The 15,454-nt window shown below is 42.4% G+C and overlaps 1 protein-coding gene across 2 annotated transcripts; it reads left to right on the forward strand.

Annotated features, from left to right (window-relative positions):
• The first annotated feature begins 3,283 nt into the window (after nucleotides 1-3,283).
• On the forward strand, nucleotides 3,284-15,454 carry calcoco1a (calcium binding and coiled-coil domain 1a). Of its 2 annotated transcripts, none has more exons than XM_061074272.1 (15): nucleotides 3,284-3,452; nucleotides 4,922-5,079; nucleotides 5,179-5,281; nucleotides 7,971-8,173; nucleotides 8,380-8,592; nucleotides 8,822-8,970; nucleotides 9,083-9,152; nucleotides 9,255-9,410; nucleotides 10,179-10,433; nucleotides 10,721-10,846; nucleotides 10,978-11,073; nucleotides 12,369-12,456; nucleotides 12,632-12,879; nucleotides 13,231-13,322; nucleotides 14,686-15,454. In XM_061074272.1, the coding sequence occupies exons 2-15, from the start codon at nucleotides 4,948-4,950 to the stop codon at nucleotides 14,711-14,713; spliced, it is 1,959 nt and encodes a 652-aa protein (XP_060930255.1). In that variant the 5' UTR covers nucleotides 3,284-3,452; nucleotides 4,922-4,947; the 3' UTR covers nucleotides 14,714-15,454. The 2 variants fall into 2 exon arrangements, with proteins under 2 accessions (XP_060930255.1, XP_060930256.1); XM_061074273.1 differs by having other exon boundaries at nucleotides 4,927-5,079.

Genomic DNA, 15,454 nt, shown 5'->3' on the forward strand with positions numbered 1-15,454 from the left:
GTTTGTCTCTTGGATGTTGACAACTCTAACAGTTTACTTGTCTATACACACAGAAGGTCATAATCCCATTTGAGGTTTCCTTGGCAACTGATTACTGCTGAAGGCAAGCTGCAATTTATGACTAGTGACACATACCTGCCATTCCCTTTGAATGAGACATGTGGTAAGCTATATTCAGACAGACCACCTCAGGTAATAAAACTGCAGTAGCACTCAGGGGCTATACCATTTTCTTATATTGAGAGGAATTCCAAGCCAGGCTGCTAGAAATCAGCAGACGACAGGGATTACATCGGCGTGGAATAGATCCACAGCCAATAAATAAACAGCATGTCGAGGCTATTCTGCCAGAACAGTTTTTACCTCCCTAATGCTTAAAAGTGTTGATATTCATGCAGTTTACACATCGCAAAGGGAAAAAAGTGTAACGTCAGATGGTGTGTGTGTGTGTGTGTTTGTGCGTGCGTGCGTGCGTGTGTTTGTGCGTGCGTGCAGTTGTTGGGGGTGGGGGGTTATGACAGACAGAGGAGCCATAACAGCAGGCAGCCAGGTCAAGATCAAGCAGTTTCATGGACAATCCACTTTCAGTCTAGTCTCTATTAGTGTGAAGCCTCACATTCCTCCTGCACAGTCATCTTCCAACTTCACACAACAGTGACGCTTCAAAGTCAAGGCTATCTGGGGTCTGCCGTGAAGTAACAAGACCACAGAAAATACCAACCAATAAGCAAAAATCAAATAGGAAGCCCATAGGAAACAGAATATAGGATTTGATTAATTAAAAAAAATATATATTTTTTATTCATGCATATTTAGTTTTTCACACCGATTCATTGAAAGCACAATAAAGCAAAGCCCAATTGCAACTAAATCTAAATCAAGACCTTGAACTTTGTTTTGAATTTCTAATGTCCCAGCCTAAAAACACATGTAAACAGAGGCTCTACTGAATAAGCTAGTCGTTCCAGTACAAGCTATTTAATTATCCCACTGCATAGAGAGCCACTACTTCCAGCACCACTTTGCTCACAAGCTCAGCACACTATTAATCCACTTAAACACAATTTATAGGGTCTCCACATCGACTGTCCGTCGGCATAAAATTACATGAAGCGTCCTTATAGTGTCTTCAACAGACTAAATTAGCCAAACTGGACTTACTAATTGAGGGGGAGTAAAATACTGTGTGACTGGATTGTCTCATCAATGAGCAAAGATAAATAAGCAGGCTATAGGCAGTATGAGCACATCAATAACTATAATAATACAGGGTGAACGTTATTTAAGCTGTGGCTGCTGAAACTAAATTAACTTAAATCTTACACAGCAACTTTAATTCCCCTTTCTACTACCTGGGTTTTTGCTTTTTGTGAGTGTCGGCAATAAACTTGCTTTGTGCCAAGTGTAATGCCATTGACTTTTTTATTTTATTTCCATAACCATTATTTCTACTGCCGATTTTAATTTAAATCAATTCACATCAAGTTGAAGGGAAATCATAAAACCAATGTTTGACAATATATTTGATTTAAAATCTCAAATTGAATCATTTTGAATGATAAAATAAACTATTTCATAAATCAAAGCGATACACTCCACGTCTTCAGTATCGTTTTCCTCATGTAGGGGAACTTTCACCCACTCAGCGAGTCATTAACTTCTGTTCTGTTGTACTATTAATTGAAATATGGGCTTTGAAAATGCAAAGTTGAGGGGACGTCAGTCTTGTGCAATTTTAATTCCTTTCTTTCCGAGTTCATACGGCACCATAATTAAATTGTATATTCTAGGGTCCCTCCTGCATTATGTAAATAGACTAAGATTACTGCACAAGGCCATGGGCCAGTCTCTGGAAGCTAAAGAGCATGCACTGTGTGTTTTCGAGGTTTATGGATATGGTCTGGATGTGGAAAACATGAATGCACAACACTGGGGTTTTCAAGATGGTATACTGCCATCTGCTGTCCAGCGCCAGAACTTCATGCTGGTTCATTTGTGGCCCATCATATTGAAAGATGAGGACAAAGCAAAAAGTCGGATCACTGGATTCTTGAGTAAACCTTTCTGAGTAAATCCTAAATTCCCCAACAAACGTGGAAAGACTGAAAACATCTGTGAGACTTATTTTCCACAGCAAAGTGACAAATCAATTCTGATAATAGCAGTTATGTGCAGTTTACAAAGAGGAAAATTAATATCATTCACTCTGCAATGCTCATGTTTACCTCCCCTAACAGAGTTATATTTAAGCTCTGTCCTTTTTAAGCAAGATTACACACAAATTACTGGACATATTTTCTATGAAACTTGGTAACAGTGTCCTTTAACTGTTGACATTTTCTGAAATTTCCCAAGGGAGAATTTATATATTTTAAGAAAAAAAATCAGGGTCTGCAATGTGGTATAAGCTGATTGGATTAAAGGGGACTGTTAACACTGTATACATTATGACATTTTATTATTCAGACTTTGGGTCTAGATATAATACATAACACCACAGAATAAAAATACAGACAAAAGCACAATCATTTTCATGTCTGACAAGTGGAGACAGTTCTACCAATCTTTCCTCAGCTGGCATTGGTAGCATGTAGTGGTAAAGCCAGTACTGGATAAAACCAGGATGATTTCATCTTTAGAGTCAGTGAGAATACAAACACACTCTTTGCATTTCTAGTTTTCATATTTCCTTGTGTTTATTTTGTATGTCTACTTATTTATTACTTTTTACTGATGTTTCTTATTTATATTTCCCCTTTATAGCAAATGTTCCTATTGTGGAACTATAGCTAAAAACTAAACTTACCCCAAATTAAAAATGACTAATAAAGTTCAACTACTTTATCTTCCAACTGCTTGTATAAATCAAACAAAGGCTTACAATAACAACTAAGCAGTCTCTAGAGATTATTTATAATCTATTGACATTTTGCTTATCACACAGAAATCACAGCAGAAAGTCAACACGGGTCAAATCGCTCTGTTCCACTTGTTTGTCTCATCGCACACTGGAAACACAGATTTCCACTGGTCAGTCCCCACAACACCCCCCACCAACCAGTGACGGCCAGTGTCTTCACATCCGGTGAGACGAAAACAACGGCGGCCGATGAGGAGCGTCATATTACGCCCTGCGCGACCTCATGCTTCCGCGCGGTGCACTTTGGGATTTGCAGTTTAAAGCGCTGCGTCTTAGCGCTGAATGCATCGAGCTGCTGAACCACAGCTCCCACAATGCAACAGTGGAAACGAGGCTGTCATGCTTGTGTTTTGCTTTGGTTTTTTTGTTATTGTTTCGGGTTTGTGGAGCAACGGAGCCCGAGGAGGACAGTGCCACTGAACCGCTGGGGCTCTCACCGTGTTCGATTCCGGTGTCCGGTCGAGAGGAGGCTGTTCTCACACAGAGAGAGATAGATAGAGGGAGAGAGAGAGAAGTGTCTGCAACAACAAAGGTAAGAGCTCAGAGATGATGTGCGCAGATGTCTTCTCACTTCACAAGAGCCATTGTTGTCTTCCGTGACGCGCAGCACGTTTGACAACAATGGTGATAAACATCGACCAGCGTCACGTCTCCACCTGGAACGTGTTCGATCGCACCATTGTCCCAACGGGCTTTTTACATCGACGGGTACGGGTGCATGGGTTTCTCGACATGTGCTGCTGTTGGGCCTCAAAGCCTCGAGTCATGTGCACCCCCCCCCTCCAAGCTACTGTTTATTTTCGTCACTGATCGGAGGAGTTTTCTAAACGGCATGTGCACAATGTTCTGCAATGTCCACACTTTAAGAAAGGCTGTTCTCTCTCCTACTGGAGCTTAAGAAGTGGGTTTACTGACACAGAACACACCAAACCTCAGAAGGCTCATGACTGGGCCACATGGAGAACAAATGCATAAAGGCTCCATGTGCTCTGTAACTGCAGGGAATGCACACTAAGGTAAAACAAAAAGGGGAAATTGTATTATCCAAATGCTTTCCCCCCTTGTACATGTTGTCATTTTGGTCTGTTGATATCTGCAACTACGACTGGGCAATTAAAAAATATCAATAATTATCACAATATAATTCAAATCAATAGTTGCAATATATTATTATTTTTATTCATAAGCACAATAAAGAGCTGGAACAGAGTTGGTCTACCTCAGATATTTTAAAGTTTTGTTCTGTTTATCAAGTGTTTGTGGTTCATTGCCAACCTTTAAACAATGACTTTGGAGCAAAAATCTGACTTTAAACATAGACACAATGTGCCATTTATTGTTATAAGAATTGATATTTCTATGACTTTTGGCCCTACTGTCCAGCCTCAGCTGCCCTGAGTCGTTTGCATGTGTGTGGGAGAAATTTGAATTTCTACCTGACAGCTTGCGTCTACTTTAGTTAGGCACATACAATGTGTACTGGAGTCAATACCCAGCACAATGCTACATGAATAAATAATACTTTCTGTAATTTATACTTCTCCAAGAGGTGTGTTTAACGCCAAGCAGGAAGTGCTTATAATTAATGGAGAATATTTGTCAGTGGAACCTGAGCCCCTGGGGCCAGGGGCCCCGGCACCTCGTCCTGCATGCCTACACGTGAAGGTGTACAATAGTAAATAATTTTGAAGATGACAGAAATAGCTCTAGTGACAAACATTTAACATGTCATCCTGCTTAAAGGCCATGTTGTCGGAGGTTTAGCTCCGGTGTCCTTTCCTCAAGTGTGCCCTCTGTCAGGAGATCTCCTTACACTGAATAAATATTCACAGACAGCCAGCTCTCCCTCTCCCCCTCTCTCTCCATTTGTGCTCCAGCTGTCACCTCTTGCCTCTTGCACAATTAGCTCATCTTACCGTGCATGTTAGTTTCTACCTTGAATGTGTAGTAACCATTCTAAAATAAAGTTTGAACATTGCTTTTCTTCCTCTTTGGGCGCAGAGTAGCCGGCCTTTGTTTGTGTTGCCATGGAGACGGATTGGCGAGTGGAGTTTCGGAACGTGGGCTGCAGTTACTTTCCTCAGAGCAGAGTCGAGTGCCACTACACACTGAGGTCTTGGCACAACTGGGCCAGCAGTGACTGGATAGGGCTCTTCAAGGTATCGTTAACCTGATGACTGTCACAAATACAGTAAATAAAGAGTAAGTACACATATTCAGAGGCTAAATAACAGTGTGGGTATGTTTTTCCTCCGCAGGTGGAATGGACATCACTGAAGGACTACCACACATTCGTGTGGGCACTAGCCCCGGCTGACTATCAAGAGGGCACAGATGTCAACTGCTGTGTGCATTTCCAGGGTACTCCTGCCCTTGTTTTCTAACAGTATTTTATTTCCCATAGTTAGCCAGAATCTATACAGTACAGTGCTTAGATCCGCTCATAAACCCTTCAACCTGAGCTTGATGTTTCTGTAAATTGAATTGCTCTGTTCTGCAAAGGGCTAGTGACCATGGAAAGAACACTGTTATTTCTACATTTAAAGAGCATTTACACACTGATGGAAAGGGGGAAAAATATCCCAGGCACCAGACAAAAATCCCTCTTAGCTTCTTCTAACACAGATACAGTCCGTGTCATGGTTTGAATACATTTCTTTAGTAAACAAGAGGTTGAGTAATGAGGATGACAAAGACAATGGCTCTGCTCTGGCCTCCACTACTCACAGGCTAATACAGTGCACACTCTGTCCTGCCTGTCACTGGCAGCTGATAAGCCTGATTCAGTGTGAGGGGCACACGTGCAGCAGGTGTGGCACTGACCCCTGGCAAAGTGATTTATCACTAACCTAAGCATACTGTCAATGTCATTCTTCATTGGAAGAAAAGCAGTGGAAAGAAAGTTTAAAAAAAACACTGATGGTCCCTTATCACTAGCGATGCAGTGAATTAAAAAGATGGTTGCCTGCGCTGTGACCTATCGCTGAGGCTGTATGTTACACTACAGCTCATAAACTTTGCTGTATGTCATTCTTCCTGTCTGTTTCCCATCTCACCCCTTTACTGCACATGTGTTGTGAAAGAGAAACTCAAACTAAATCATCCTACACATGAAGCTATGGGCTGTGTGATAAGGATAATATTAGATTACTTTACTTTATGGGCTGGGTAAAGTCATAGACTGTGGCTAGCTGTTCTCTGGTCAGAGCGGCCCGCTGGAGATATTACATGAGGCCCTTCATTTTTTGTTACAGGGGGGGGGGTAAAGATTAAATAGAGAATCAAGAATGTGGAGATATAGACAAATATGGAAACCAGTAAATAAACAGCACGTCAGGTTATATTAAAAACATCACCTTACTAAATCACTTATAAACCAATTAATATAATTTAACATCAGCTCTAAATAGTAGTTTTTAATGTGAAAATCTGTATAAGCAAAAAAAAAAGTAGTGTTTGACACTTGTGAGAGGTTTACAGTTTGCCAGTAACAAAGGTTTATTATTTTACAAGTTCAAATTAACAGCTACTATTTAGTTATGAATGTTAATTGGTTGATAAGTGATGACATCAGCAACTCCTGTGCATTTTCACCATCTTACTGATTTACTGTTGCATTTTGAGTTGTTTTTTTTATAAAACTTCAAATATATTACAAATAACAGAAAAAATACACAGAACAATATCAACAAGACTGAGGTTAGTCACAATAGGATCCAGTGGATAATACAATACACACAAAAAACAACAACAAAATATAAAGTTAAAACACAACTGGTCAATCTGAAATGTAAGTGCAGAGATACCCAGAGAGAGATGGTGTTTAAAATGTTATCTCGTTCAAATAAATTGGATAAATAGGGAAACAATATTTACAAAATATGCTACTTTGCTTATTTAATTATACTGCATTTTAGTCCTCCATTTGAATACCACATTAAATATTTTCATGCGTTTGTACCGACTTGAGATGGCCTTCATAACTGGAAACCAATTTTATGATTACTCTGTCACCACTTGAACGTACACTGACGTGAACAGCCATCATGGTGAGTTCCCTGAACCAAACCCAGTAATTCTCAGGTTATTATAATATTAGAAAAACGTTTATAGTCTCAATGAAAGTACAAAATGCCAGTAAAACTAACTTGAAGCCAACAGAAGATGTCGTTTCTGTATTTTAGTCAGGCAGTTAACACCTGGTTTAGCTCAGCTATATGCTGCATCATACAAAACAACAAGCAAAGATAAAACCAGTGCAAACAAACAATTCTAAAAATAAACTATGAAAAAATATGTGTATTAGTTGACAGACAAAACACGTCTCCAAACTTTAACCAAAACAACTCAAATGTTTGCTAGTCACAAATTTAACTTTCCAGTTTCAAATACCCTGCTTGTTAAGCACTTTAACGCAAAGTTCTGATGATAGGAACTTACCCAGTGCAGGATGGACTCCTGACAGATGAATAAGGAAGAGAGACGTGTGTTCCAGGCCGAAGGAAATCACAAACACTCAACTCGCGCGTGTCTCAGGACTGTTTAAAAAACTGTTAAAGATGGCGCGTAACTTCTGAGTCGCTCACCTGCGCTGACCTACGTCGGTGCTGCCCCCGGTGGCCGGAGGATGTATCGCAGCTTTCAATTCGATTTAATTTGTAAAGTGACAAATGATAATATATATTATCTCAAGGCACTTTACATAGAAGAGCTGAAAAATTAAAGAGAAACCCAACAGTTCACAAATAAAATAGATGTTCACAGATAAATCATTAGGTCATGTTACTTATTTATCGCAATAACATGGATTTATAATGTAAAATAATTGATTTATATGCTCATATTGTGCGAATGGTAAAATACCGTCTGTATCATAAATATTTATAGTTTCATCTAAAGGTGATTGAAAAACACTTAAAATCGCACTTCATTTCTAAATAATGGAAAGCTGGCCATTAATAAATGCAGGGATTCTCTGAAACACAATATTTTTTCTCTGTAAATTGGCTTTTGAATTAACTCATCTTGTTTCTACCACTTGTCTTTTTAGCCTCTTACCTTCCCAAGTCCAGCTCCCAAGAGTATGAGTTTGTCTACATTGATGCTAAGGGAGAAGTGTGCTCCCGCAGCTCCAAATTTACATTCTCTGCACCCAAGCCACTGGAAGATCTGGTGACCCTTGAAGAGGAGTCCCATGAAGAGGAAGGAGGCACAGGCATGCTGCTGGTTATACCCAGGGCTGAACTGCTGCAGGTGAGCATAACAAATACAGAGAAAGAGTCACTGGGGTAGGTTGAGGTACTGGAGAGTGTGTTTCCTGTTTTGTATAATTAATGAGCACTGATAAAGTGCAGTCTGTATACTGGGAAATCAATATTTGTATTTACTGTTAGCACACAAAGATTAGAGCACAATGATGATTCCCCGTCCGCCGGCTGCTTCCTCCCATCTCTTATCAGAGTCGACTGCAGGAGTGTCTGCGAGAGCGGGCCGAGCTGCTGCAGGTGCAGGAGGCGGCAAGCAGGCAAATGGAAAAAGAAAAGGACGAGCACAGGAGGACAAGGGAGAACTGGGACAGACGATGCACGGAGCTGGGAAGGGAAATTTCCAGGCTGCAGAGAGAGCTGAGGCAGAGTCGAGAGCAGATCAAGGAGACGGAGAGGAAGCAGAAGGTGATTTTAAGAGCTCAACATATGCCGAGCAAGACCGTTTGATTAAAATCAGAAAAACACAAGTCTACGCTTCAACAATATTCTCCCTGGGTCACTGTAAAAATTCAGACACAGCAGTTTGGGGAAATGTCTGAGTTATTATATGAAATAGCTCATTATTAGAGTGGTTTAGTCTTTGTCGTGATAAATTGAAATTCCTCATAAAAATTCAAAATGTCTGGTCTGTAAGGAGGAGCAGGCTCTCGGGGAATCACTGGCCCAGGAGAAAAGTGCTTTATTGGATGCGAGGGAGTCGAGTGAAGAGCGAATCAAAGAGCTGGAGGAGGACATCAAAATCCTCACACTGAGAACGGTGGAAAGAGAGACTGATGCGGAAAGGTGGGACAATTCTTGTCTTCTCTCTCTCTCTCTGTCTTTTTCTGTGTCGTCCTTTTAGTTTTGCAGTGGTCTAATATACTTCTGATTACTTGTAACCTGAATCTGTGTGCAGGATGAAGGAAAGAGCAAAGAGGGCAGGAGCTCAGAGGAAAGAAGAAGAGAGCGAGAGGAAGAGCCTGCAGGTACAATTCAGAACATGCTGTACCACAAGAAAACTTTTGTTTATCTCTGCTGTTCTTTTATTCTAAAATCTCCTTCTCTTTTTCCGTGGTGTCATTTTTCAGACCAAGCTGGAACAGACAGAAGGAGAACTCAGAAGTTTGTCGAAGGAGTTCCAGGGTCTGAGGACCTCACTGGCCCAGAGAGACACCAGTGTCCTTCAGCTCCAAAACACCATCACCACTCTCACACAGAAACTCACCACTGCACACAGGAAAGAGGTCAGATGTTTATTTGGCAGAATGATGGGATTTAAAGGAAGTTTGAGATGAACAAATAAAGTTTTAATCACTTATTAAAAGTGCAGTTGAGAATTTATTTGAGGCAATCATGTGCTCCTTCTGCAATTTATCCCAAAACCTTCATCGTAAAACTGCTAGAGTTCAAATACCTTATATTTAGTATTAGTTATTTTCAGGACTGGTGTTAGGCAGTGCTGGGAGACGTACTAAAACATTTTACTGAAGTAAAAGTACAAATAAATAGACCAAAATGTTCTCAGGTAAAAGTAAAAGCACCACATTAACTTTTTAACAGTAACGGTAAATAAGTACTTTCTATTAAGTGTGTAGTTTACACATATTAAAAGCCAAAGTAGTAGCAAGCGTAGCCTGTTCCTTAAAGCAGTGGTGTCCGACAACACCATGGCTTAGTCTTGTCCTTCTGGTCCTCCTTTTGGTTTCCTCACCACTGAGGCTGCAGGAGGCAGGGTCTAACGTTACCTGCCTGCTCTGATTGGATCAATTCCCCTTCGTTATTGATCACTTTTAAGCAATATAAGCAACAATGTGAACATGTATCTCAATGCAACTGCAGTGGTGTAGAAAGTAAAATTGAAAAGTACCTGAAAATCTATCTACATCAGTAAAGTATAGACATGAAAAATGTACTTAGTTACATCCCATCTCTGGCATTGTGCTATGTATAAGATCACCTATAGCAACACACATGTTCTTAACACGTACACGTTCTTGTTCTCCTCTTGTCAGGCGGCGAGCGAGGCCGTACTGAAGGAGATGCGCAGCCTGCGGGAGCGTCTGAACACCAGTGAGCGCTCCGCCGAGGGCTTGAAGTGTGACCTGGGCATCATGGTGGCCAACAGGGATCACGGGCAGACCGAAGTGCATCAGGCTCGTCTGATGGCCGCGCAACTCACCCTCCAGCTGGCAGATTCCAGTCTTGCGTTGAGAGAGGGAAGAGCCCACTGGACCCAGGAGAGGCAGAGTCTGCAGCGTGCGACTGAGGTACCGCCTCACTGCAGAACATAGAGGGTTTAGAACATTTAATCTCTTTGTTCAGTGGGAGATAAAAAGTTTGGAATATATTTGACCATATGTCTCGCTAGTGTTCCAATATATGAGCTGTTAAATGTTGTTAAATGTCATTATGTTGCAAAACAGCAAATGTTCTTGCAGGTGGTGCACATTGCAGATCTTAATGTGCTGCAACTATGAAGTCGAGTCTTTTTAGACATGGTCCAGTGACCTCACTGCCTGAGGAGAATATGTCTGTGTGTGTTTCACACTGACAGAAGGATCACGAGCAGCTGGAGAAACTCAATTTGGAGTTGCAGAGGATGGAGGAGAGGCTGCAGGAGGAGAGGATGGAGAGAGTGAAGCTGGAGGTGGAGCTCGGGAGAGAAAAGGATTGCAACCGGGTGAGAAAAACTGCATAAGCCTAACAACAATGTGACAGCTGCTTTATAATACGTGCATTCCAGTCCCACAGTATTGGTTTGAGTCATCTGATGACACTGTATCCTGCTGTGTTATGATTCCTGTTGTGCAGGTTCAGCTGAGTGAAACCCGCAGGGAGCTGCAGGAGCTGAAGACCAGCCTGAGGGTCGGCCAGAAAGAGAAGGAGCAGATAATGGGAGAGAAGCAGGTCAGAAACGCTTTTTTCCCCATTTAAAAAAAAAAAAGAACATGTCCAGATAATTGGGACATTATCCTGACGTTACCTTTCACATATTGTTGTGAACGTGCCTGACCCTGACAATCTCCTGCCGCGTTCACAACAACAGGAACACCTCCAGAGCGTTCGGATTTGGGGTGACGCATCATCGACCCCTATCGTCAAACACGTCCGATAATAGTTGTCTTTCCAAGTTGACATCTTGGAAAGACAGACATCTTAATCTGTGTTTTCAACCTGAGATTTGCACATTTGTATTACTTTCATCATCAGCGCACCCACACTTGTGAATTCTCTCCAGTTTGTACTGCAGAACTGGCAGGTGAAACTCTGGAGAAAATCTGGAGCGAGTGACATTCTCGCATTCAACCAGAGAATATCAGGAGTTTAGTCTATGTCTGAAAGCACAGTTTGATTCACAGGGAACAACTTCAATCTCTGCTGAGAGGAAGTTTGTCCAAAAAGTGGGAAAACTATCCTCTTCTGAAAGTCGTATATTCATGTGTAACTACCGACTGACTTTGTGCCTTGTTCAGTATCTGCAAATAAGGTTTTAAGGCGGTTGAATAGCTTGTATGGATTAACAAATAAATTGCAAGTGTCTTCTCCCTATCAGATCCCAACAGCAGTACTTCATTCATTATCTGCTTTAAATTTAGTTACAATTTCCTCCACCATCAAGCTCCGGTGCAGCTAATAGCTTTGTATTAACGACGTATTCATGTCCGGAAGCTTATTGGTGTAACATATACACGAGTATACAAGTGTTATGAATATGCCAGGTGTTAGGAATCGTCTCTCTGTTGTTGTCTTCTTAGTTGTTATTGTGCAATATAAATAGTTTATAGCGCTATATAAATCAGTGGATTTCAGGGCAGTCAGTGCCGCCGCCGTTAAAGTGCCGGCAGATTTATTTTTTTGTGTTTTTTTTATTTTTTTGTGGCTTAACCACCATCACATTTGCCCACAACTGACAGAGTAGATAGTCGATGTTTTGAAAATCAGCGTCCAGCTCAGTCGTAACATCCGTATGGGAGCACAGCTGCCAATCTGTGGCATGATGTAAATCAAACAATTGTTTAAATGTCCCCTCTACAGTGATAATAACACTGATGCAATAACAAATAACAAATGTGTTGGTTGTATTTGCTGTGGATTTGGCTTGACGAGGTCAGACAGCATGAGGGTAATGAGGGAGTGGGTTGTTGCCGCTGCCACGATGGGAGTCCGGCTCTGAGACGTGACGGCTGTGTTTCCCACTGCAGGAGCTGATGGAGTACATCTGTCAGCTGGAGCAGAGGATGGGAGCAGTGTCCGGTGCCAAGTGGAGCGCTGCCCTGATCGCCTCTACAGGTGAATGGAGCCGCACATTAATCTGCTGTATGCTCTGCAGATGTGAACAATAAAACCGTTATTAAACAGCAGTGCTAAATACTGTTAAGAACGACCTGTGTCATGGGCCACAGGGGCTGCATCGAGGAAAAAAGAGTGATCGCTTTTCTTCTTTGCCGATGTGTCTGTCTGGCAGGGCGGGCCGACAGTGTGTTATCTGACTCCGAGGACGAGAACCCAGAGGCCCTGCAGCCCCTCCGTCCCCCGAGACCTCTAGGACACTACAGCCTGTGTGAGCAGGGCCGGCCCGACTCCCTGCTCCTCGCCACCCCTCCTCCCTCCCCTCGGGAGATGGAGAGGAGCGCGGTGGTCATCAACCAGCCGGCTCCTCTCTCCTCGCCACGCCAGGCCAATGCTGACACGCTGACGCACAGCTCGGATTCGGTGAGACACACTATCTGAGACGCTCAGCGCCACCGCGGCGTAATTATATGTGCTACTGAAAATGAGCTATGTCTTCTTCATGCTGATGCACACCAGTTAAACACAGGCAATGGATCATTTGATATCGACATTATCAGAATTGCAATTAGGCCGCTAGCCTGCAAGTTATTAGACTGTAATTTTAATAGCTGCTGGACAGATAAGTGTTAAAGTGTCTTTGTGTGTGTGTGTGTGTGTGTGTGTGTGTGTGTGTGTGTGTGTGTGTGTGTGTGTGTGTGTGTGTGTGTGTGTGTGTGTGTGTGTGTGTGTGTGTGTGTGTGTGTGTGTGTGTGTGTGTGTGTGTGTGTTTAGGAAGAGGAATCCGATCCAGTTCAGTGTGCTACTCACATCTCTGGAGAGGAAACAGCACTTCTGCTGCCCGAGCTCACAGACGCCGTCCTCAGGTACAACGTCCCACCTGAAACACACATAACCATATATATATATATATATATATATATACATATATATACAGGAAGAGAGAATAGTAATCCCATCCATAACGCTCAGTCATTAAAGGAATAATACTGCATTGTCCTGCATTAAAGAGTGATTACTTTCATCGGGGTAGAAAGTAACTAAGTACATTTACTCAAGCACAGTAAATGTGAATTATTTTGAGGTTCTTAAGGTATTTAGTGTTAAGAAGCATAAATATTTTTTATGCTAACTAATACTTGTACCCCACTACATTTATATTTCTTCTTTTCTACTCCATTAATCCTCTCGCTCAGATTTATCTAAATCCTCTGGAGGAGCCTGAACTAAACTACCCAAAGCATTAAAATATGATATATTAGTCACTATGGTAACTATTCTGAATAAGAATATTCTGGTGATGAAACAATTTTACTAACTAGCTGTGAGAAATACAAATATATATTTATAATGTGAATGGACACATGGACTTTCTGCTTACTTATAATCAAAACACATAGAAGGATATCTCCCACTACGAGGGGCAAGGCATTACTAAAGGAGCGACGATGAGACAATCACAGCAAATTGATCCCAGTCGAAAACATGATGTGTAAAAATTGATTTTAAAGACAGAAGTTACCTTCCCCCGCCGCATATTGAAATGAAAATCTCTACCTGTCGTGCGGCTGGTTTTTTAACTCCAACGTTCGTCGTATTTCATGAGCTCCAGACTTGATTTGTGTGCCTGACTCTGCGAAGCCAGGGGTGAACACAGCCGTCAGATAAATGCAGTCGAGTCAAAAGTATCACAACAGTCCTGTAAATGTAGAAAAGCAAAAGTTTTTAAGTATCTCCGAATGGAAGAACAAAGTACTTGTACTTAGGAATTGTTCTTTAACATGGTGCGTCAGTAAATCTGCTCGGTTACTCACACAGACAAGGTGTACACAAGGATTTCCGAGCTCGCTAATACACACACACACCCGATGCGACCAATTATTTATGGTGACAGGGCGAGTATGGCCGGAAGATGGAAGTTTTGAATATGTGCTCGTAAAAGAAGTTGAGTCAGGGTGAGGCGGGGGAGACAGTCTGAAACAGAGCCAGGGCGTGGGAGGGGCGATGGGAGGACAAGGGGACAGATAAGTTGACAGCAAGCTGTAGCAATGATTTACCTGGGGGGGGGGGGGGGGGGGGGGGTGTACCGCAGTCACGGGCCAATTTTCAGCGTCATTAAAGCCCTGGCGCTCCCACTCACTCACTCCTTCACTCTCGCCTCCTCTTTCCACCAGAATGTGGGTTTCTCTCCGTTTTTTTCACGCACCCTTGCTTTGTGTCTCCCTCCAGTGACCTGGCCGACACCTCGCTGTGGTAACCAGTGGAGCGTCCGGCCGCACCCCCGACCAGTGACCCGAGGAGCGGAGGGGAGCGAGCGTGCTGCCGCATAACCTCCACACTACTTCCTGCTCACAAGCACACACACAGCTCGCTCATCACCACACAGAGACAAATATGAATATGCAATTTTACATAGTATCTGCCGTGATCCCTGTTTCCCCCCCCCCCCCTGCTTGGCTGTTGTGTTATCGCCCCTTTGCTGTTTCGTTGTTAGGAATGACATAATGCATGTGGTGGCGGGTCAACACCGAGTTTATGACTGACATAAGACCGTGGCGTAGTTTGGAACGACGGGCTTTTAGGCGGCGGGCTCTGGCGTTTGAGAGTTCGCAGGCTGTAGCCGAATGATTCCTGTTGAATCATTGCGATGTCGAGAGCTTTACGACGGATGTTATGTCGTTTTTATGACATTTGTGATTAGGAGTCATGACAGGCACTGTAATTATGTTTTGTGCAGGCCCCGGCTCGGCGGAAAATCATGGCAAAACTCTCCTCCGGCATTCAATTCTCCGCAGCAGCTTTGAACACTATTCACGGCGGAGCGTAAAGTAATGATACAGCATCATGCTCAAATTATATTGCAGTAATGTAGGTCTATGACATCATATTTCTCCTCCATTTACTCAGAACTAAGATTTGATATGCACTTTCTTGTACGCATTAGCAGTTAATTGTCATGCAGTTGCAGTTCAGGAGATTTAGTGATGCGGGGGGGGGG

The sequence above is a fragment of the Limanda limanda genome, chromosome 7, assembly GCF_963576545.1.
Source record: "Limanda limanda chromosome 7, fLimLim1.1, whole genome shotgun sequence".
Lineage (NCBI taxonomy): Eukaryota > Metazoa > Chordata > Actinopteri > Pleuronectiformes > Pleuronectidae > Limanda > Limanda limanda.

Bases quoted from the DNA above. Each gene is read 5' to 3' on its own strand.
- calcoco1a (XM_061074272.1), top strand. From the start codon at position 4,948: ATGGAGACGGATTGGCGAGTGGAGTTTCGGAACGTGGGCTGCAGTTAC. The intron at 5,080-5,178 runs GTATCGTTAACC...TTTCCTCCGCAG, and splicing joins ACTGGATAGGGCTCTTCAAG to GTGGAATGGACATCACTGAA. The intron at 8,174-8,379 runs GTGAGCATAACA...ATCTCTTATCAG, and splicing joins CCAGGGCTGAACTGCTGCAG to AGTCGACTGCAGGAGTGTCT.